This window comes from Dasypus novemcinctus, chromosome 7 (genome assembly GCF_030445035.2).
Source record: "Dasypus novemcinctus isolate mDasNov1 chromosome 7, mDasNov1.1.hap2, whole genome shotgun sequence".
Lineage (NCBI taxonomy): Eukaryota > Metazoa > Chordata > Mammalia > Cingulata > Dasypodidae > Dasypus > Dasypus novemcinctus.
In genome coordinates this window covers 10,849,790-10,872,702 of record NC_080679.1, presented here as the reverse complement: position 1 = coordinate 10,872,702, position 22,913 = coordinate 10,849,790, and the positions used below count along the sequence as shown (strand labels likewise).

The 22,913-nt window shown below is 58.9% G+C and overlaps 1 protein-coding gene across 1 annotated transcript in view; it reads right to left on the bottom strand.

Annotated features, from left to right (window-relative positions):
- Positions 1-22,913, bottom strand: part of NGEF (neuronal guanine nucleotide exchange factor) — a gene marked incomplete at its 5' end in the record, with an annotated part of 90,556 nt that overhangs the window by 4,125 nt on the left and 63,518 nt on the right. Inside the window, 8 exon segments of the mRNA XM_058299656.1 lie at positions 598-753; positions 1,225-1,388; positions 2,340-2,429; positions 4,205-4,279; positions 7,545-7,674; positions 9,715-9,867; positions 10,978-11,036; positions 11,038-11,139. Of these exon segments, the coding sequence (XP_058155639.1) occupies positions 598-753; positions 1,225-1,388; positions 2,340-2,429; positions 4,205-4,279; positions 7,545-7,674; positions 9,715-9,867; positions 10,978-11,036; positions 11,038-11,139 (929 nt within the window).

Genomic DNA, 22,913 nt, shown 5'->3' with positions numbered 1-22,913 from the left:
GTCCATGGGAGTGAACCCTCCGCCCTATCCCCACACCGTGGCCGCTTCACGGGTGCCACGATCTCTCAGACACGGCCAAGCTGAGAAAGGCCGACGTCATCCCTTCCCAGGCTGCCAGCGTGTCCTGGAGCCCGAGACCCTGGCAGAGGGCCCCTGTGTGAGGGTGGGGGAGGAGCGGGGGCCACGCTGCCCGGCTCCGAGGCAGGGGTCCTGGCTGCGCAGCGAGGTGCTGGGCTGGGCCTGGGGCCACGTGGCGAGGGAGCTCGTCACCCCACTGCTGGGTCCCTGGCGCAGAGAGCGGGGCCATGGGGGCCCTAGGGTGGCTCATCTGAATGGAATGCCTGGCCAGAGCCTGAAGTCCACTTGTGCATATGTACACACACACACACTTGAATGCACACACGTGTGCAAGACATGTGCACACGACGTGTGCCCACACTTTGCACACACACGCATGAATGCACACAGGCCAGGAACAGGCTGCGCCTCCTAAAGGCGCCACAGCCCCACACTAACTGCCCTGGCGGGACCGTGCGGCGGGGTTCGGGCAGGGCGGGTGGGGTGCTGAGCCCCAGGCACGGGTGGGCGGGCGCTCACTGGGAGGACGCCTTCAGCATGTAGGTGGCCTCGCGGTCGTCGGCGTTCTCCAGCAGCCGCAGGATGAACACGTTGGCCAGCGTCTGGCCCTGGTCCTCCAGCTCCTCCACGCGCAGCAGGCCCCGCGGCGCCGAGTCGAACACCTGGTACTTGTCTCTGGGGGGACCACGGGGCAGAGCGGGCGCGGCGGTCCTGAGGGGGTCCCGGGAGGCCCCCGCCCTCCTCCCGGAAGCTGCCCCCCCCCCCAGAGGCTGAGGCTGGGGTGGGGCGTGGGACTGAGGTCAGCTCGGACCGGCTGAGCTGGGTGGGCGCCCAGGGACCTGGGGTAAGACCCCCTTTACGTGGAAGGGGAAACGGAAGCTCAGGGTGTCAGCTAGACCTTAGACCTGGCCCCCACGCCTGAGTCTGGACGGCCTCCCCCAGCGCCTCCCCGGCCGGCTGGGTCCCCCCAGCCTGTGGGCCACCCCGGAGCTGCCGCCGGGTAGAAGGGCGGTGGACAGGGGCGGCGGACAGGGGCGGTGGAGCTCCTCGTCGTTAGGGCTGCTTTCCCGCCCGGGAGGGACGGGGGCCTGTCCACCTGCCCGCCCACAGGTCAAAGGGCCGTGCTGGCCGCGGTCCCCAGCTCACCCCGGAATCTGCCGGCAGATGACCAGTAGGTCGTTGAAGAGGAAGAGGTAAATTTCCCGGAAGAGTTTCTTGGTCCGCAGGGTCCGGGAAGTCCTGGGGCCTGACATCTGCTGCAGCTCGCCCTGCTTCAGCAGCCAGCGCGAGTGGGAGATGATGGGCACCGACTGGGGGAGGGCGGCGGGGTCAGGGCGGCGGGGCGCCCCAGGCACCCCCCGCCGGAGGCTCCCCCTCCTGTGTGCGGCAATGCCCGTGCGCGCCGAGGGTCAGCCCGGGGCCGCCTCCTTGCCCGCTGCCCGCCCGGGTGCTGGGGGGGAAAGGGCGAGTCGGGACACGTGCGGGGAGATGGAAGCGCGCGTGTCTGTATCTGCTTGTGAGCGTCTGTGTATTTGTGTCTGTGGACTTGTCTGTCCTTCTGTGGCCAGGTGTGAGTGTGCACGTACAAGAGGTTCAGGTGCGTGTGGTGGCTGGCCCTGCTGTCACCCCACCGGGGTCGGCCTGGGCCGCGCGGAATCAGAGGAGGGGCCAAGTTCACAGCCAGGCTCACGGGGGCAGCGCGGGTTTCCCACTTGTGCCCTGAGCATCGGCGGTCAGCCGGGCAGGTCTGCATCCTCGAGGGGTTCACAGCCCGCCCAGATCAAGGGAGCCACGGCAGGTGCTACCCCCTGGCGTGGCCCGGTCCCCAGAAGCCCAGGAGCCTTTCGGGGGTTCACTAACGATGTCTTGAGTTCTCAAGGTTTGGGGGAGCAGGTCGGTAACTTCCGTCAGCTTTGCACAGGATCCCCGGGAGGGTGACCGCCCCGTACAACGCTTCGTGCTTCCTGCAGACGACCACTTGGGTGGCCTGGCCAAGAAGGGGCAGAGGGGACTTGGACCCAGACAGGCTCCTGGGTCCTGCCTGTGCGAGCTGCACACCCGCCTTGGGGGGCAAATCTAGGCGGATGTGAGAGAGCCGTGTGCATGTGCGCCAGGGCAGGCCTCTGGCGAGGGCGGCGGTGGGCAGGCACCCAAGGGCGGTGTCTGTTTGGTGAGCGTGGCCAGTGAGCCAGTTTCCCCGACCACCCGGGCTGGGGTCCTCGGGCTCTCCGGGCGGGATGGGTCCCTGGGCTCAGACACACCTTGGTCTTGAACTCCATCTTCTTCTGGATGCTGATCATCTGCTCGGTGCGGCTCATTTTCCGGACACCCTCGTTGCACGCCTTCACCACCTGGGAGAGGAGGGGGACGCGTCAGGAGGCCCCCAGCCTCCCAGGCCCCGACCCCGCCTCCCGCTCCCTTCAGGCCCAGAGTGCCGAACGGCCAGAGCTGCGACTGACCGGCCGGTCCCCACTGGGCTGGGACTCCTTCCTCTAGCACCTTCTGGAACCAAGGCAAGTGGGGACATGGATTATGGCTGTCAGTTCTGGGGGAGAAAGTCAGTGCTTTGTGCTTAGGACGCAAACCCCAAAGAACACACGAGAAGATGACTGAACCCCCAGTTCTCTTGGAGGTGCAGGTTAAAGCAATAGGGGCCCTTTCTCATCTGGCAGGATGGAAGAGACAGGCTGGCACGGCTCCAGGCAGTGGGGACGGGCTCCGTGGCACACGGTGGAAGGCAGATCCCCTTCCTGGGAGGCGCCTAGGCACCAGAGGTCCAAGAAATGGCATTTCCCATGACTTCTGGGGACTGCTGGTAAGGACACGGAGTTCCACCCTGGCCAGAGGTGGCCGCAGCACCCCGGAGCTGGGCGTAAAGTGGGGAACAGCAGCCCACAAGGCCGTCCCCGGGACTGATGCAGTGACCGAGGACCTTGACGCCAGGAAAAAGCATTAAAAAATGCAGCCACTCCACACCGAGAGCAAAGCCCATCTAGGGAGGTCTGGAGGGGCGAGGGCCCCCGCGCCGGCAGTGGGGTGCCGGCCGCCCCTGATCTTGACCGGCTCCTCTTTACCCAGAAGCGTGCTCTGCCTTTGTTTTGAACATCAGTGACTTTCATAAACTAGAAGAAGATAAAGAACGGGGATAAAGGCAGAATAAACCTTAAAAATGGAAAATGCACACGTGTCCTGGCTGACCCCAGGGAGGCCCCTTGGGGGCGCTGGGGTCCCTGAATCGCCTTCTGGGGCCCTGGTGGGGCTGGAACGAACCCGTATCTCATCGAGGAACAGGGAAGCTCTGCTTTCGTCGTGGGCAGTGGGGGACGATGCTTCGGGGTCACAGGTCGCCGGGCCCCCGACAGCCTGCTCGGGCCGGCCCTCCAGGTTCTAGCCTTCCGTGGCGGGCTGGGGACTGCCCTCCTGGATGCTCAAAGGCAGCCATTGCCAGAAGATTCAGCGGCCACCTGGGCCGACGACGGCTCGCAGTGAGGCCAGGGGCAGGGTGCGTGCGGGCGAGGCTGGAGGTCCTGTGGACTCCCAGGTTGCCGGGGCCCCTTCCTTTGACTGAGCAGCCACTGCCGACGAAGGCGCAGGGAGCACCTCCCTCCGGCCCCCACCATGGCCGCGGCATCAGGAGCGCGGCCGGCGCCCAGCCCGGCTGGCGAGAGCAGAAGGGCACGAGGTGCCTGCAGCAAGCACTTGAGGGTGGCGGAAATGAGCGCCCACCAGGAGGGGACGCTTCCTGGTGGATCTGCTCACCCGGACAGCTGGTGGGGTCTGAGCCCCTGCCGAGACAGGGGAGGCCGGGCATGGGGCGCCGGGCGCAGGCAACACGCTCATCCGGGCACGGCGAGGCCACCACCAGCCTCGTGGCGTCACGCAGGAGGTGCCAGGGCTGGGGGCCGGCAGGCAAGCTCGGTGGGCAGGGGCGCCGTGCTGCTGCTGTGCCCCAGGCACGGTTTTAGCCCCCCCTGACTTTTCTTGGTTGCAAATGAAACTATTTCAATAAAGTTGCGTTTTTCTAAAGATACCCCCAGGATGGGAGAGAGCAGGGGTGGGAAGGCGGGCCTAGAGGAGGAAAGGAGCTTGCTGGGAAACACAGGTGGAAAGAGGGAGCCCCACTCACCAGTTCCAGCTCCTTGTGGGCATCCAAAGCCGTGCACTCGTGCTCAGACCTTTCCTCCACCCGCTTCAGAATGTTCTAAAGCATGGGAAAAGGCTGCGTTAATTTTCATAGTGTATGATTCCCACTGCCCCAAACAGCCTCGCCCGCCCCGCGGCACCCATGGGCAAGGCCCTACCTGGCGGTAGAGGGTGCGAGAAACCCCCTCCCCCTCCGCTGTGGGCCGAGCATCCTGACCCAGAGCCTGGCAGTAAAACCTCACGCGGCTCAGAGGCCACCGTGTTACACTCTTCTGTCTTGAGCCAGAGCCCGTGACCTCACAGGGCTAGGACGGTCACAGCGAAGGAGGCCACGGGGGCTGGCAGCGAGGGCGACCATTCCTGGCCAGGGCCAGCCCTTCCCCAGGGAGGCCCAAACGCCGATGCTGGGCCCAGGGGCCTCCCCTGCACTCTCCCCTCTGGGCTCGCCCCTGGAAGCCGAGTCGCCAGGCCCCCGAGGCTCGAGAACTCCAGTCTTACTGAGATACTTTCTCTTCAAGTGCGAAAAAAACTACCTTCCTAACTGCCTTCACCTCCAAATGACAACTTTTGTATTGCTCTTTCACACATCACGTGGCTGGACCCAGCGATCTCCACTGTGTCCGCATTTTTAATGGGTAACATGGTAGGGGCTGGCTGGCCACTGCCTAGTGGGGGCACAGGAAAACTAGACGAGTGACATTTAAGCGGATAGGAGGGAGCCGGCCAGGTGATGACCTGGAGGAAAGGGCGTTCTCTGTGCAAAGGCCCTGAGGTAGCACCGTGCACGGACAGAAAGTCCAGCAACAGCCACATGGCTTGCCCTCGTTACAAGGTTTGGGTGCATGCCAGCACAATCTGACCGCCTTCTCTGCTGCGTGGGCAATGCCGTATCAAGTATCTCCACCGACTGTGGATGTTGCTGATGTCCGTTCTCAGCCTGGCCAGCCCTCTGGGTAACTGTCACTGTCACTGCTTTTTCCTCTTATCTGTCCTCAGGCTTCTCTCCTGAGCTCCAGGCCAGGCTCCGCCAGCCCAGGCGTCCTTCTGTGTCAGCCACCTGTGCCCCAACCCGGGGCCAAGCAAACCTGAGGGCTATCAGCGGCCTCCCGGCCCCGTCCTCCCCGCATGCGGCCAGGTGCCCTCCCCAGCCGGATGGTGCAGCTCCAGCGCCTTTTCTCACTGGAATAAAACTCCCAGCTGACCAGGTCACGGCTGCAGCCTCAGGCGGGGGGGGGGGGGGGGGGGCAAGGTGGCTTTGTTATCCTGCATGTGCACCCCCACCCTGGCTTCATCTCAGACATGCCCCTGAGACCCCCCATACACAGTGGCCCCTCCCCCCTGCCGCCCCTTGGGGATCAGCTTGGCCCCACTTGCTCTGGCGCCTCCTTCCCCGACAGCCCCACCCCAGGCAGTTCTGGGCTTCCCCGATTCCACTGTTTTCCTAATAACAAAATTACGGTAGGTTTCACCTCAGCTTTGTTGCTTTCCTTTATACAAAAGTTAAGACTTGATACCCCCGTGTGTGCTCTTTCCTCTACAAGTGCTTCCGGTACTTTCCCTCTGCATCATTAGGAGCTGCTATGCCTTCTGTTCTGCTTCTCCCAAGTTTAAAAACGACTTCCCTGGAGCCCCTGACTGCCCTGAGCCTGAGGAGGGTGGCTGCACTGGGTGCTTTCACATGGCTGTCCGGTTGGGTGCTTCTTCCAGCCCAGGCTCCTGCAGAGCTGTCCTGGTCTTCAGCCCCCAACATCTAGCCTCTGGCTCCGCCTCGCTAGGGGCTCACCGGCACCGTCTCGGCTCGGCCCTGCAAATGGCACAGCTCAGGCAGGGCGTCCCCCACTTCCACGGGCGACTCCCCTTTCCAGGACTTCTGGTCCGCTCTGGGCTCCCGGGACCTGAGCTCTCAGCTCTCTCGGTTTTCCTCCTCCCTCCCTGGCTGTTCCTTTTTTTTTTTTTTTTTTAATTAATTAATTTTTTTAATCCCGCCCCCCAGTTGTCGGCTCTCTGTGTCCATTCGCTGTGTGATCTTCTGTGTCCACTTGTATTCTTGTCAGCGGCACCAGGAATCTGTGTCTCTTTTTGTTGCGTCATCTTGCTGCATCAGCTCTCCGTGTGTGTGGCGCCATTCCTGGGCGGCTCTCCTTAGGGGGCGCACTCCTTGCGCGTGGGCTCCTCTACGCGGGGGACACCCCTGCGTGGCAGGGCACTCCTTGCGCACATCAGCACTGAGCATGGGCCAGCTCCACACGAGTCAAGAAGGCCCGGGGGTTGAACCGTGGACCTCCCATGTGGTAGACGGACGCCCTAACCACTGGGCCAAGTCCGCTTCCCATGGCTGTTCCTTCTTAGGCACCGTGTCCGGGAGGCCCTTTCTTTTGTGCCTGGAGGTCCCATCCACTAAACTGCGCAGATTCTGACGCACCCCAGAGTGAGAGCTGCGGCCCTCCCCTCTGACTCTGACTCCAGGTTTGGGTCAACTGCCAAAAGTCACCCCAAACTCCACCTGCTCCAAACCAACCCCGTCCACCCCCATCGTGAGGCCGCGCATCAGCCCACGGTGCTCCAGCTCGGAGCCTTGCGGCCCCTCTGGGCTCTTCTTCCTTCTTCCTCATCAACAGCAAGTCCACGTCTTGACTCAGACGGCCTCTCTCCGGGGTCTCCATCACGGCGCAGGCCTTCGTCTCTCACATAGCTGCCTAGCCCCCTCCCATCTCCCATCTCCCTCTTCTGCCCTTTGTGCTCCACGTGGCAGGGCGGTGCACCCTGACGACACCCATCAGGGCATGTCACCCTGTCACACCGAGGACAGAGCACAGGTGTCTTCCCAGCCACCTGGCCCTCCAGCATCTGCCTGCACCCGCTTACCCACGCCCCTTCACCGTGTTTCCTCAGTTTACTGCTGGCCTTTTCTCCAGCTACTCTGCTGCCTCAGGGCCTTTGCACAAGCCGTTCCTGCTTCATAGAATGCTCTTCCCTCCACACCATCAGCTGGCCGGTTCCTTCCTGTCAGCCAAGCCTCAGCTTAAAGGCCACTTGTCCAAGACCCTCCCCCTGTGGCCAGTCACCCCCCTTCTTACCCCAGTTTGTCATCACGGCCATGTCCTGGTGGCATCTGCTTGTTGGTCTCTCCCCACAGAATGTGGCCTCCCGGGGAGCAGGGGTCAAGTTCCCACTGCCCAGGAACAGGCTGGGTACACAGGAGGCGCTTAACCACTGCATGTTGGGTAAAGGGACTTTCTAAAAGCCGACGGGCACCTGAGTGGCCGAAGGAAACAACGTGGCGCGAGAAGAGCCCGCGAGGCCCGCGTGGGGAGGGCCGGTACCTGGACGAGCAGCTTGAGGCGGGTGATCCTCTGGAAGGGCAGGATGAGGAAGGAGGAGAAGGGCAGCCCCCTGCACTTGGGGTCGAGCTCCAGCTGCCCGATCAGCTCCCGGAAGGCGGCCTTCTCCTGGCTGGGAACACAGGCACGGAGGGTGGGCCACGGGTGGCAGGCGCTCCCTCCCGCCAAGCCCCCGGCCCGGCAGCCCCAGACGGTCCTGGGCCACCATACACGTCCTGCTTTCACGGCCGGTGCCCGGGTCCAGTGACCACAGTGGCCCCATGTGCCTGGCACGGGAAGCCTGTGCCAGCGAGGCTGTGCGTGGGTGGAGTCACCCCATGCCCGAGTCTGTGAATCAAATGCACAATTCTACGACACCGCACAGCAGGGACTGAGGTGACAGGAGCAAGCAGCAGCCAGAGACGCCCGCCAGGGAAACCGCAGCTTTTCTGGCAACCAACCAGGGCCCCGGGAGAAGGCTAGCTGGAGAGGAGCCCGGGCCCTGGAAGGGGCACGCGGCGGGACAGGAGCCATCTGTCCGCAGCCTCTGCCCTCTGCCCGCAGTCTCTGCCCTTGGCCTCTGCCCTCAGCCCTCGGCCTCTGCCCTCTGCCCTCTGCCCTCTGCAGGCTCAGTCTGCACTTGCCCCACACGGGGCAGCTCAGTGAAAGGCCCACCTGCTCAGTGTGTAGATTCCGTTTTCCCCAGTGCTTGTTTTGTTAATCTTTGGCCTCAAAAAAATAGCCACCTGATCCTTCCAGTTCCAAACACCAGGGGTAGGTCGCCAGACCTCGCCTGCTCCGCCGTTAGCTGCCCCAGTGACCTCCCGGCTCGAGGGAAAGGCCAGGGGGCGGCAGGTTTAGGCACCGGGACTCAGAGGCCTCCGGCACTTTGAGAAACGTGAACATTTCTAGGCGACTTGCTGGCTGAGCGTCCTCGCCACCGCTGAGGCCCCAGGAGAGCCTGCGGGTGCTGCGGTAGCCCCCCGCCTCCCCGGCCTCGCCCGGCGCCAGCTCCCGCCACCTCCCGCCAGCTCCTCGGGCTTCTCGGGTCCGGCTTGCCCTCTGGCCCAGGGTTCCCCTGACCCCACTGAGCTTTGCACGGCAGCTCCGGCCACAGCCACGAGGGCTCAGGTGTGGGAACGTTTCTCCACTGGCACTGAGACACCCCGAAACGTGCCGGGTTTTGACCCCATAACCAGCTGGCCACCTTCTGGGGCCCACTTGGGCACTGAGAAAGTGGGGTTCAGAGGAAAAAGAGGTGCCTGCCCCCAAAGACCCACCCAGGGGTGCCCACAGCAGCTGCCCCGAGGACCACCGGGGGCGCCCACAGCAGCTTCCTCCAGGACCACCCAGGGCGCCCACAGCAGCTTCCTCGAGGGCCACCCAGGGCGCCCACAGCAGCTTCCTCCAGGACCACCCAGGGCGCCCACAGCAGCTTCCTCGAGGGCCACCCAGGGGCGCCCACAGCAGCTTCCTCCAGGACCACCCGGGGCACCCACAGCTGCTGCTCCGAGGACCACCCGGGGCGCCCACAGCAGCTGCCCGAGGACCACCCAGGGCGCCCACAGCAGCTTCCTCCAGGACCACCCGGGGCGCCCACAGCAGCTTCCTCCAGGACCACCCGGGGCGCCCACAGCAGCTTCCTCCAGGACCACCCAGGGCACCCACAGCTGCTGCTCCGAGGACCACCCAGGGCGCCCACAGCAGCTTCCTCCAGGACCACCCGGGGCACCCACAGCTGCTGCTCCGAGGACCACCCGGGGCGCCCACAGCAGCTGCCCGAGGACCACCCAGGGCGCCCACAGCAGCTTCCTCCAGGACCACCCGGGGCGCCCACAGCAGCTTCCTCCAGGACCACCCAGGGCGCCCACAACTGCTGCTCCGAGGACCACCCGGGGCACCCACAGCTGCTGCTCTGAGGACCACCCAGGGCGCCCACAGCAGCTTCCTCCAGGACCACCCGGGGCACCCACGGCAGCTGCCCCGAGGACCACCCAGGGCGCCCACAGCTGCTGCCCGAGGACCACCCGGGGCGCCCACAGCAGCTGCCCAAGGACCACCCAGGGCGCCCACAGCAGCTTCCTCCAGGACCACCCAGGGCGTCCACAGCAGCTGCCTGAGGACCACCCAGGGCGCCCCCTCAGCTGCCCCGAGGACCACCCGGGGCACGCACAGCAGCTGCTTGTAGGTCCTCTCCTGGTAGGTCTGGTTGCTGACGTAGGTGATGTACACGGCGAAGTGCTCGGCCGCGTAGCGATGCACGATGTCACACACGTCCGAGATGACGACATTCTCCTCCATCCGGTGCTCCAGCTCCAGGAGGAACCTGGAAGGGGCGTGGCTGCGGTTCAGGGGCCCTGGGAGGCCAGAGCCCAGGGAGCGGCCTGCCCAGAGCAGCATGCAGGCCAAGCCCAGGGCGGGTGGGTGATGGCACCGGGGCGGGCGGGATCAGCCGGGACACACCACCTGCTGACCGCTCGCTGCTGCAGCCAGCGCGGCGTGCATGGGCTCCTTCTGCTTTTCTGTTTGGGGTTTCCCATAATAAAACACAAACCAAAGGACGCCCCTCAGCCGGGATCTGTCTTTGACGCTGGCCCCAGGGAGGGGGCAGCCACGAGCAGGAGCCACGGGACCACGGACACCCAGGGGAGGGGCTGGTGTGGCGGGCAGGGGTTGCGTGAGGTGGGGGCTCACAGAGCCCGTGCTGGGGGGTCCCCGCGGAGCGAGCCCCTCCCAGGGACCCACAGCTGGGGTGGGGGGGACACGCTGCCTGGCTGTGCTTCAGGCCACGCATCTGAAGCCGGGGTGGGGGCACGGGTGTCGGACGGTTGGTCCTGTGTCCTCTTTTAGCTGCAAAACCCCATGGTCTACAGCAAAAAAGGGGAAAGGGCTCTTTTATCCTAACGCACCCTGGAGTTCACTCTCAAGGACATAGGCTTCTACCCCCCTTCACCCGGGCCACGGCAGAGCGCAGGTCAGGAAGCACGTCCGCGCACGCCTGCTATGCGGCCCGACAGGAGCAGAGGATGTCCAGGTCCACGGCCACGCTGCCCCGGCCCTCTGGGGCCTCGGGCCCTTGCCAGGCCCGGGCATCGCCAGGACAAGATTGTGGGGACTCTCTGGGCAGCCTGGAGCCTGACCTGCCCGTCTCAGGGCCGCTCAGGAGCCCCCCGAGGGGGCCCACGTGGGCGGGCGCAGAGGGCCCCGCAAGCAGCACTGTCTGGGGGCCACGACCGGCCGCCCATGGGGCGCGGTGGTGGACGGGGCGTCTTCATTCCTGTGTCTGTGTCTTGATAGTTTATTACAGAAGAGTCTGAACGTACGAAAGGCAGAGGAGCCCGTGTCCAGAGCCCCGCGCGCCCGGCGCCGGCTTTGGCGTTGCCAAGCGAGGGATAAGGGTCCCGGCCAAGGGCGGGGGCGGGGTGCAGGGACTCACCGCTCGCTGACGGCCATGACGTCCAGGACGTTGGAGAAGAGGATGTGCGCCTCGGACGGGGTGCAGGAGCTTCTTCAGCCGCTCGTTCTCCATGAAGTGGGACACAAGCAGGTTCAGGCTTTTGTAGTAGGACGCCTCGGAAGTGACCAGCTCAAACATGGCCTGCGGGTGGGCGGGGAGCAGGAGGGTGAGACCCGCATGGCTGAAACGTCTGCGGGCGAGGGGCCCGGCCTCGGCATTAAGTGAGGACACCTGGGCGTCAGACGGGCCCACCCGCTCCCCAGCGTCTGCCCTGACTTAAAACAAGGGAGGCAGAGACGGGGGTGACGGCACGCGGGGTCTCTGCCTGCACACCTCGAGTCCTAACAGCTTGTCTGCTTGGGAATAAGAAGCCACAAAAACGACATCACCTCCGACCTCATGGACACGCGGACAGCAGACCCTGCACTGGCCGACACCAAAGTCATCGAATCAACTGGCAGGGCAGAGTGTCTTCATGGGGCAATGGGAAAGTTCTGAGAATGGGTGGTGGTGGGAGCACGACGTGTGTCATCAATGCCCCTGAATTGTACACGTGAAAGGTGCTGAAATGGGAAATTTTATGCTGTATCCACGTTACCACAACAAAAATTAAAAACGACAATGCCTGCAGCGAAAACCATAATGTGCAATGCGTTTCCAGAAGCTTCTGTGACGGATGCTACTATCGAATCGCTCTCCTGCTGCTAAATTTCTTAGGAAAATGTCAAACCATTATATCGCACAAGTTCAAGCAGATAGAGCCACAACTGATCTTAGCCAAAAGGCTGAGAAGTGATCAAGCAGGTGTAACTAAAAGAGCCGACACAGACGAGCTTTGCAGAGACCGAGGGAAAAATTCCACCACACCAAAAAAGACAAGTCCTGCAAGGAGGAGGCACATCGATGGGGCCACGTCTCCCTCCTGGTGGCCCTTCCACGTGCCCGGGAACGTGTCTCCCTCTACACACACCCAGCAGGCTCCCTCTGCCGCTGGCACTTTTGTCCTGACTGAGAGGACAGGGAGAGCCAGGAAGTAGCCGGGCAGAGCGGGGCCGGCTGCTGGGGTGGAGCAGGCGCCGCTGAATCACGGCTAACTGGTGCCAGCTGGGCCCGTTCACGGCCACACGCACCCCTTTGTCCATTTATAGGTGGTGAGTCACGGGTGCGCTGCAGCTGTCCAGGGTCTGCCGCCCCGCCCGCCGGCACGGCTCTCTTCCTCTGCGATGTGGTCTCCACTCAAACGCATTTGGGTTTGCAGGCAGCGGGCAGCTGAGGCCCGGCTCCAGCCCCTGCCGGCGTCCCTTCCTCCAATGACTGTTCCCTGAGCACCCGCGGGGCGCGGGGACGGGGAGACAGGGGGCTCGGCTGGGAGCTCACCCAGCCCTGCCCTCAGGGAGCGAACCTTCTGGGGCCGGGAGCCAGGCCAGATCAGTGAAGGCCGTTAAGCCAGGTGGTGAGAAACACCGCGGGGGGGGGGGGGCCCGGGGGCGGGAGTGCGTGTGTGAGTGTGTGAATGAGCGTGTGTGGACTGTGGGTGTGAATGTGCACGAATGCATGTGGGTGAGAAGGTACATATGTGCAAATATTTGTATGCGTGATGTATGTATAAATGTATGTGAGTGTGTGTGAGTGTAAGTGTATGAGAACAAGGGCCTGGGAGCATGCATGAGTGTGTGAACACGGGAGCATGCATGAGTTTGTGAACATGGGCGCATATATGAGTGTGTGAACATGGGAGCATGCATGAGCGTGTGGACACGGGAGCATGCATAAACGTGTGAACATGGGAGCATGCATGAGTGTGAACATGGGAGCATGTATGAGTGTGTGAACATGGGAGCATGCATGAGCGTGTGAGTGTGTGAATGACCATGTGTGTGGACTGTGGCTGTGAATGTGTGCAGGTGAGAACGTGTGTACGTGTGTGCGAATGTGTGTGAATGTGTATATGAGTGTGAGTGAATGTGTGTGGGTGTATGTGTGAATGTAATGAGTGTGAGTGTAAGTGTATGAGAATGGGCACATGGGAGCAGGTAAGTGTGTGTGAATGAGCACGTGTGGACTAGGTGAGTGTGAACGTGTGTAGACGCCTGCACACGAGCATGTGTGTACACGTGTGTGAATGGGTTTATGAGTGTGAGTGTAGGAGAATGAGTGCATGGGAGCACATCTGTGTGAATGAGTGTGAGTGCTGGGGTTACTTCCTACAGGGCACGCCTGCGCCCAGCTTGCTGCTCACCGCTTGGCTCCGCTCGCACGGCAGCCACTCTGCGTGTCCTTGCCCCTTGCCGCCGGGTGCCTGCATGGCCTGCCAGTCGCGGGGAATTCTCAATTCGACTGCCCCAAATTTTATGAATCACAGCTTGGGCTCCAAACGGCGCGCTCGGCTCTCGACTATGCCGGGTGACATCTGCCAACACCTACGTCACGCTTCCTGGCGTTTCCCACCATGGCTGCAGCTCAGCGCACTCCCGCCCCGGACCCTGCCAAGGGTCGGGCCCAGCGCACCTGGGACGCTTCTTCAGAGGGGCCAGCCTGCGTGGCTGGCGAGACCCGTGACGTGCCCGATGCTCGGTCCACCCTGGCCTCGGCAGTCAGCCAGCAGCTCTGCTGTGAGCAGCCTCCGGAGGCCGGCTGACCCTGCGGAGCCTCGGTTTCCCTTCCAGGGGGTGCCAGGAAGGAAGGTGCGTGATGAGTGTCACGGTGTCACTTCCAGCTGCCACCTGGCCCCGCCTCTAACGGGGCTGAGCTGGAGAGCGTGAAAGCGGCCGGCCGGGGAAGCCGGCGCCCAGGTGCCGAGAAGGGACGAGAAGGGCCGGGGGCCGGGGAGGGGAGGTGGAGGCCGCGGGCCTTGCGGGCTCTGCGCGTGAGGCCACCCCACTGGGTGTCAGGTGGGGGAGCGAGCTCTGGTTTACGTTTTCTAGGGGCTCCCTCGGACCATGTGCGCTGGACTGTGCATGGGCGAGACCCACGCAGCCTTGCTTTCAGGGGACCTGGGCCCCACTCCACGGCGCACACCCATTTATGCCCCGAAGGATTGGACACGGGCTCAGTCGAGTCCCCGTACGTGCGTGTGCACGGCCGCTCACTGCTCGGCCGAGTGTCCTCCCGCCGGTGAAGGGCACCCAACGTGGTCGCTCCCCCGGGGACCGCTGTCCAGCGGCAAAAGGAGGAAATTCTGGGGAGGCTGCAGCGTGGCTGAACCTCGAAATCACACGCTCAGTGTGCCTGCAGCTCCCCGTCCTCCCGGGCATGGGAGGGGCACAGCGGCGTTCAGAGCCCCTGCCCGAGGGGGCGGGGAGCCCGGGTGGCAACCTGGTGAGCAGGCCCCACCTCGATGCTGCACCCACGGGCCCCGTGCTGGGCTCAGGGTCGCTGTGTGGCCTCGGGGCCCGCCAGGAGCCCAGGGCTGGGGTCAGCAGGCAGGACCCGGTCCACGCCACGCAGCTCAAGGAGCGAAGGGGAACCCCGACCCCAGAGAAGAGCGAGCCTGAGCACAGGGGTAGGAGAGGAGGCAGGGACACCGCAGAGAGCCTGAGGAGAAGCACAGCCCACCTCTGATGGAGGTCCAGAGCCCGCCCCTAACACGCAGGTCGCTAACGTCCCGCCCGCACTTTCCTGGGTACACTGCCACTGAGCTCGCCGCACCCGGGCCCCACACCCTCCACCCAGCCCCGTCTGCACCCACGCCCCGCCCTGCCCGCAGGACCGAAGCTCAGGGCAGGGTGTCCTCTAACTCGCCCCGGCTCCTTAGAGCTCAAGGTCATCCGTGGGAAGCCCGCGGCAGTGCTTCCACCTTGACCTGGACTCCAGGGAGCGGAGCCCCGAGGACACACGGCCGCCCGCCTGCTGCGTCGTGGGACCGCGTCACCAGGGTGTGCAGGGCTGATTCCCCGCCCCCTCGGTGGGTTATAGAAAGGGATAATCAAGAAGGCCAGAGAGAAGTAGGTGCACAGAGAAGATATGCAGGGGGTCCTGTGGCCCGGGAAGAGAGGTGAGCCTGATGGTCCACAGTGGGCCTTGTGAGGAGACCAGAGCAGCTGAGCCCAGAAAGAAATGAGCCCCGGGAGAGACAGCCTTATGCCAGCCCACAGCTGCGCTCAGAAGAAGCGGGGCCCCGGAGACTGGAGAAGAAGAAGGAGGGCTGAGTCCCCGCAGACGTTCCCACCATCTTGCTTCAATGCAGGGAACAGACACTGCGTAAGGAAGTAACCAATACAGGGAACAGACACTGCGTAAGGAAGTAACCAATACAGGGAACAGACACTGCGTAAGGAAGTAACCTTGAGTTGGCCTCTTTAGGGCCTTATGACTGTAAGCTTCCACCCCAAATAAACACCCTTTATAAAAGCCCACAGAGTTCTGGTACTTTGCATCAGCACCCCTGTGGCTAATCACCTCTCCTTTCCTCACAGTTTCCTACATAGGCTGGGCTGTGGGTGCTGCAGGTGCAGAAATGCAGTTCTCCAAATGCTAGCTGAGCACCTACTAAGTGCTGGCTGGGTGCTGGAGGGGCCCAGAGCACCTCACCCCAATCCTTGCCCCACAGGTCGAGGAGCTGGGGTCTGCCCTCTGCGCAGCCCTCCTGCTGGAGGTCACAGAGGGGTACAGGCACCGAGGATGCAGCCGTGGCCGTGGCTGACCGCAGCTCAGGGGCAAGGCGTGGGGTGCCAGGGTGCCCAGAGGGCCTCGGCCAGGCAGTGCAGAGGCAGGAGGTGGGGAGGCCTCGGGAAGGGGAGAGTGAAAAGCCAGGAGTTAGCAAGGCAAAGGGGGACGAGAGCAGATGGTATGTACCAAGGTGGTCCCGACCCCAGCATCAGAACCACGAGGTGTTAAAATGCAGATTCCCAGGCCTCATGAGGCAGGGTGGGAGGCCCCCTGATGTCCCCAGCCCCTCTTGTGGTCACAAAGAAGAAACTCCTGAAAAATTACCAAGCATGCAGGCCCCAGCCCTGCCCCTAGAGCCTTGGCTTTTGCCTGGTGGGGTGGAGGGGGTGGGAGAGCCAGGTTGGGGGTGGGAGGGGGCTGCCCTCCTCGAGCCGGGGCTTTCTCGGAGGCTGTGGGGAGACTGCCCACTGACGCCGCAGCTCAGACAAGGCGTCTGTTCTCTGTGTCCCCCAACCAGCCCACAGACCCCCGAGACAAACCCGAGGGGGGCCGCGGCCTGCCAGGAGGCCCCCAGGGCGTGCGGCCCCCAGGGCGTGCGGCCCCCGGCACAGCCGCTCCGCTGAGCTGCCTGTGCGGAGCCGGCCGTGCCGTCCCTGTGCTCCTGCAGCAGGTGCGTCCATGCTCCAGAGGACAGGAGAGGCCCAGGCCGCCGTCAAAGGCCGTGGGCCCCTGCTGCCTGCGCCCCACTCTCCAGCTGGCCACCCGGCGCGGGTGGGCGGCGGCCACCTTGGCGGATCACATCCCCGTTCTCAGAGACTTTCCTTCTCCTAAGCAAAGCACAACGCGTTCCTCAATTCCTGTGGCTAGTACAGTGATTCGTACACCGCGGGCGCTAGGGTGGAGAGAAGCGACTTCCAGAAGGTTTTGAGTGAAGACACTCCTAAAAGCTCATCCTCTTCCACGACGATCACCGTGTCTGACCCCAGGGCCACGCTCTCGCCCACGGAAGCACAGTCTCTAGTCCACGTGTGGCACCAAAGGGTCCGACTGAGACGCGTGAGCAGCCGGCGGCACCAGCAAATGCACCTGTTCACAGGTGCCACGGGCAGTGACGTCGCCTTGGGGTCTCCCATGTCACACACGGTGACACTAACCTCCCCCTACGGCCGTGGGGGTAGGCTCGGCTCAGCCACACAGTAAACGAGAGCGACGGGCTGGGGCTCGGCTTGCTCCTCACCCCACCAGCGGGCTAAGGAATCTGACTCTACTGAAGGAGGGCTGCCCTCTGCCCTCAGCTGCTGGGAGCTAATTCCTCCCGAGAGGCGGGTCGTGGTGTCCGTGGGGGCCTCGGCTGACCTCAAGCTGAGCCTGACGTTGTGACTTAGGGTGAGGGCTGGCCAGGCCAGAAAGACCAGTGTGAAGTAGGGGGGCTCTGGGTCAAGTGTATCAGCTCGATGGAGGAGCTGGAGGCTGAGGTCAGCCACGGGGCAATCCATCAGTCCATCGCCCCAGGAAAGACCCAGCCTCTCTGGGTGGCAATACTCTGTGCAGGCTGTCACGGAGATTCTGGGAGAGGACAAGGGACACTGCGCTTGGCTGCTCCTGGGCTCAGCCTCCTGGATTTCTTCCTGTAGCTCATCCTCAAGGCAGCCCCTTGCTGTAATCAATTCTGACCTTGAGTTTAGCAGCTTCCAGGGGGTTCTGTGAGTCTTTCTAGCCAACCGTCAGATACGAGGGCTGCCTTGCGGGGGCTGGGACCCCAGGCTTTGCAGTTAGCCCCATCGCCGCACCACGCCTCAGCAAACCATAAATGTCACAGAATTCTGGCGTCATTCATGAGCGACCAATTATTACATTTTCTCAAGATGACTTGGTTCATAAGGTAATTTACAAAAATTTATGTACTAAAGCATAAATTTAAAAAGACACATGCTTGGAAAATGTGTGAGCCTCACAGTAGGAGAAATGCAAAGTAAAGCCATGATGGGACATCGTGTCTGACCTGGCACACTGAGAAAGAAAGTCATCTGAGGGAAGCGGATGTGGCTCAACTGAGAAAGCATCTGCCTTCCATATGAGAGGTCCAGGGTTCGAACCCAGGGCCTCCTGGCCCATGCGGTGAGCTGTCCCACATGCAGCGCTGATGCGCGCAAGGAGTGCCGTGTTATGCAGGGGTGTCCCCCGCACAGGGGAGCCCCACGCGCAAGGAGTGTGCACCAGAAGGAGAGCCGCCCAACACAAAAAAAGTGCAGCCTGCCCAGGAGTGGCGCCGCACACTCTGAGAGGTGAAGCAGCAAGATGCCGCAACAAAAAGTAAAACACAGATTCCCAGTGCCACTGAAAAGGATAGACGCAGTCACAGAACACACAGTGAATGGACACAGAGAACAGAAGGGGGGGAGGGGAGAGAAGTTAATAAAAATAAATCTTTTAAAAGAGAACAGAAGGGGGGAAGGGGAGAGAAATAAAAATAAATCTTAAAAAAAAAAACTAAGAAAGTTATCTGAGATGCACGCGGCGGGGGGAACCAGCACCTGCACACACAGCTAGAGTGTGGAGACAATTTGGCAATATCTTCTCAAACTTCAAGGAATCATTAAACCTTTGACCCAAAAGCCCACTTCACAATTCTCTTGGTGTTTCATTACATATATTTTCAATTTTATTACTGTAGATAATGTAGCAATGAATATCCTTGATATATAACATTTCCAATTCCAAATGTCCAGCAACAGGTGACTGGTTAGATAAAATACGGGACATCTGTACCATGAAGTCCTGTGCAGCTGCCAAAAAAACTAGGGTGCTGCATTTGTACTGCTATGAAAAAATTTTCTAAATATTTTAACATAGTTTACTATTTGTGTAAGACAGACACACACACACCCTGAATTTGTAAAAGAGGAAGGGACTGGGTGGCTGAGGGACAGGCGTGGAAAGGAGACGTACTTTCACTGTAAATCCTTTTGCTCTTTTTCAACTTTATATCAAGTGCGTAACTTATTTATCCAAAAGATTCATTAAAATAAGATAAATGTTGGGGAGCGGATGTAGCTCAGTGGTTGAGCACTTGCTTCCCATGTACAAGGTCCTGGGTTCAATCCCCATTACTTCCTAAAAAAAAAGATAAATGCTAACTTTATTAAAATAATTATAGGCGCTTGCTTTCTAAATCAAACAGAACAGGAGCCAGCTGATGTGACAGTGACAGAGACTGACCCCTTTCAATCAAGGGGCAAAAATCCCGGCCGTCTCCTAATTTAGGACTAATTGCCTGGATGGATGAGGTTTATCTTAAGGAGACAAACATGATTCAATGAGGTCCGTAAACAAAATAAGGCCCACATTTTAATTTTTTGATAGAGGTACTGCCTATTAAAAACCTAATTTCCTTCTAAAATGGAAAAAAAAAATTTAAATACGTTTAAGTTCTAAGTTGTGAAAACGAATGTGAAATCAACAAGAACCCAGCTCTCATTTCGGGGGCCCAGCAGAGCTGAGGCCACGGCCCCTGCTGTGCTCACCGGCAGAAGAGCACGCTGCGGGCTGAGCTGCCACCGCCCGGGCTCGCTTGTGGCCCCGTTGCCTTAGAGATACTCAAAATGTAGCTCCCTGTCCACGCAGCTGGCAGGGACCAGAGACCACGGTGCGTGGGCTTTCCGAGCCCCTCTGCCCCTCCCGGGTCCCGGCGCCCTCTGGGAACGTGGCCCGCGCCAGTCCAAGGCCCCGGGCTGGGTGATGGCGTGGCCAGTCTCTCCCTCATTTCCCACCACCCCGATGCCACCAGGCCCCGCTGATGTTCTGTCACTGGCAGAGGTCCCCACCCAGCCCTCCAGGTACACCCCGCCCTTGCTCTCCATTCTCCTCCAGGGCAATCCGGTGTGCCCCCCACTTCCTCTCTGTTTCAGGAAAAGCCCCCACCTCGCCTCCATCTGAACCCGCTGCCCTTTCCACAGGTGTTGCCTTTTCAATTTTGTGACTTGAATATGTCTAGTTATTTTCTCAACAGTAGTTCAAAAGCCATTCCAAGAGGAGGGTGGGAAACAAAGAGTTTCAGAACAAGCCACAGAACAACACACCATAGAAGATAACACTTCCTGATTCCAGCTACCTGGTTTTTATTTAAAAGGAGGAGGAAAGCATCTTATTTTGTTCTTAAATAGTGTTCTCAGACAGATTGAGACTGGCCGACCAAAAGACCATCAACTTGGGGTGTTTTCCTCATGTGAACAGTGGTTCACTGTGACCTGCTGTTTTTGTAACTAAAGAAAAAATGATTTTCAGACAACAGATTGGGCTGGCAGGACTGGATGCCTGTCTCGCTTTCACTAACACAACTGACGAAGAAATATGAGGCTGAAGTCACTGTTTGGAACATAAAATCTGAGGGTCTGTCTGTCTATTATCAGATATTAACAAAATAGAAGCTCGCTTTAAGCTCTTTAAAACAAATATGAAAAATGAGATGATGAAAGCTCAAGTGAAACACGTTGACGTTTGTGTATCAGATATAACATTCTAATTTTTTAAAACTTGCTATTTCATGAATTTCACCTATCTCATTGTTTGAAAACACATTTTTAAAATGTTTGTATCTTTGTATAACTGCATGCTATCTTGCTAAACAATTTCCCTACCTTTGGGCACTATCCCCTAATTTTTGTTGTGATGAACATCCTACTAAATAAATCTTTGGGCACATCTCTGATTATTTTTCAAGATAAATTTCTAGGAATAAAATACTAGAAAGTGTACAAATATTCCTTGGAAGGGATTTGATATAAATATTGCTATACTCTTCCTAGTAACTATATTTGAGAAGGCTCACTTAAAAATCCCCCCAACACGGAGTTTGACAAGTTATAGATTTTTCTCATTTATTGAAACCTGGGTTTTGCTGATGTATAGGAAAATGACTCATTTTTGCATGTTTATTTTCTAACCAGCCACCTCCCTGAACTGCCTCATTTGATCCAGGCTTTTTCCTCCTTTTTTAAAATTTGCTGCCCTTGGGTTTTCTCAGGAGGCAGTCAGCATAGGCAGGTAATGACGGCCATGGCCTTTCTTTCTTTGGAGCTGTATCTTATTTCTTTTCTTGCCTGATTGGGCCAGCTAGAGCTTCTAGAACCAATCGCAACATCAGTAAGCACTGCTGTCCTGCTTTTATCACTGCCAACAATTCTTCATTAAGTCTGACTTTGGCTGTAGATTTGAGACATTCTTTATAAGTTTCAGAAAGTATCCTGAATTTCATTAGACAATAATAAATGTACCAATTCCCTTTTCAACATCTGTCAGGAGAGGCCTATTTTTCTCTTCTGACCTATCAACGTAATGACTTTGGGTCTCAAATTTCAAATACTACACCATCTTTGCATTGATTCATACTTGCTTAATATATATAATTCTTTTAATATACCTCCAGATTTGAATTTCTTATTTTATGTAAATATTTATCTCAATTCACAGTGAGATTGATCTGTTTTAATTTTTTTTTTTCCCCAATACGAAGAGGGCTTATCTTGTTAGGTTGAACAAAATGCAATTAAAGACATTCAACTCTATTTTTTTTTTCCTTTTTAAACGAACATACAGTAAGATTAAGATTGAATTTTGGGAGTATACAGTTGGATGAATTTTAACACAAGTATTGCTTCGAGTAACTACCACTACCCCTAGAACATAGAGCAATCCCATCCTCCAACGTGCTTGCCTTTGTTATCCTTTTGCAGTCACACCTTCCCCCTTCCCCAATCCCTGTCACCACTTCTCTGTTCTCTGTCACTAGAGTTTTGTCTTTTTTTTTTTTAGGTACCAGGCCTCTTATGTGGGAAGCCGGCGCTCAAGCACTGAGCCGCATTAGCTAACCTGAGTTGGGTTTTCCGTTTGTTTGCCTGTTGTTTGTTTTTAGGAGGCACCAGGAACTGAACCTGAGACCTCCCATGTGGGAAGCAGGCGCTCAAGCTCTCCCCAGAATTTTGTCTTTTTGAGATTGTCATATAAACAGAATCATGTAGTATGGGACCTTTCAACTTCTTTTACTCAGCAAAACGCCTTTGGGAGTCATCCAAGCTGTGCATGGATAATACTTTGTTCTTTTTTATCGCTGGAAAGTACTCTGTTGTATGGGTGTCAGAGCTTGTTTACCCACTCTCTGCTGAAGGACATTTGGGTTGTTTCCACTACTTGGCAATCATGAATGGAGCTGCTATAAACATCTGTGTACAAATTTTTGTATGAACCCAAGTTATTTCTCTAGGGCAGTGCCTCCCAACTAGGAGCGATGGTGCCCCAGGGAGCTTTTTGGCGGTGGCTAGAGATGTTTTTGGCATCTCAGCTGGGACAGAAGGTGCTCCTGGAATCTAGAGGGTACAGGCATGGATGCTGCTAAAATCCCACGATGCACGGGACGGCCCCCACAACAAAAAAGTACCCGGCCTCCAAACGTCAATATTGTGCAGGTGTTGAGAAAATGCTCTATGTAAATACCTGGGCCTGGGATGGCTGGGTTGTAGTGTAAGTCTATGTTTACTTCATAAGAAACTGCTATGGAAGCAGATGTGGCTCAGGCGACTGGGCCCCTGCCTACCACAGGGGAGGTTGCTGTTTTGGATCCCAGTCCCTCCTAAAGAAGAGAGTGAGCTGGCGTGGCCGGCAGGCACGGCAAGCTGACACAAGAGACACAAGAAGAAAAAACATAATGAGAGACACAACAAAGCAGGGATCAGAGGTTCCCAGTGCCTCCTAAAGAAGACAGCGAGCTGATACGATGGGCAGGTGTGGCGAGCTGACACAAGATGATGACGCAACAAGAGATGCAGGAAGGAAAAACACAGTGAGAGACACAACAGGGCAGGGAGTAGAGGTGGCTCTAGCAATTAGGCACCTCCCTCCCATATTGGAGGTCCCAGATTCAGCTCCCAGTGCCTCCTAAAAGAAACAAGAAAGAGAGACAACAAAGGGGTGGGGAGGAACAAATAAATAAAATAATTTGTGGAAAAACAACAAAGGGCTGGGGAGAAACAAATAAAATAAACCTTTAAAAAAAAGGGGGGGGGGGGAGTAGACGTGGGTCAACTGATAAGAGCATCTTCTACCATATGGAGAGTCCAAGGTTCTATACCCAGGGCCTCCCGACCCATGTGGTGAGCTGGCCCACGCGCAGTGCTGATGCACACAGGGAGGACCATGTCACACAAGGGCGCCCCCGTGTAGGGGAGCCCCATGGGCAAGGAGCATGCCCCACAAGAAAGCCACCCTGCGTGAAAAAAAAGCACAGCCCACCCAGGAGTGGCGTCGCACGCACA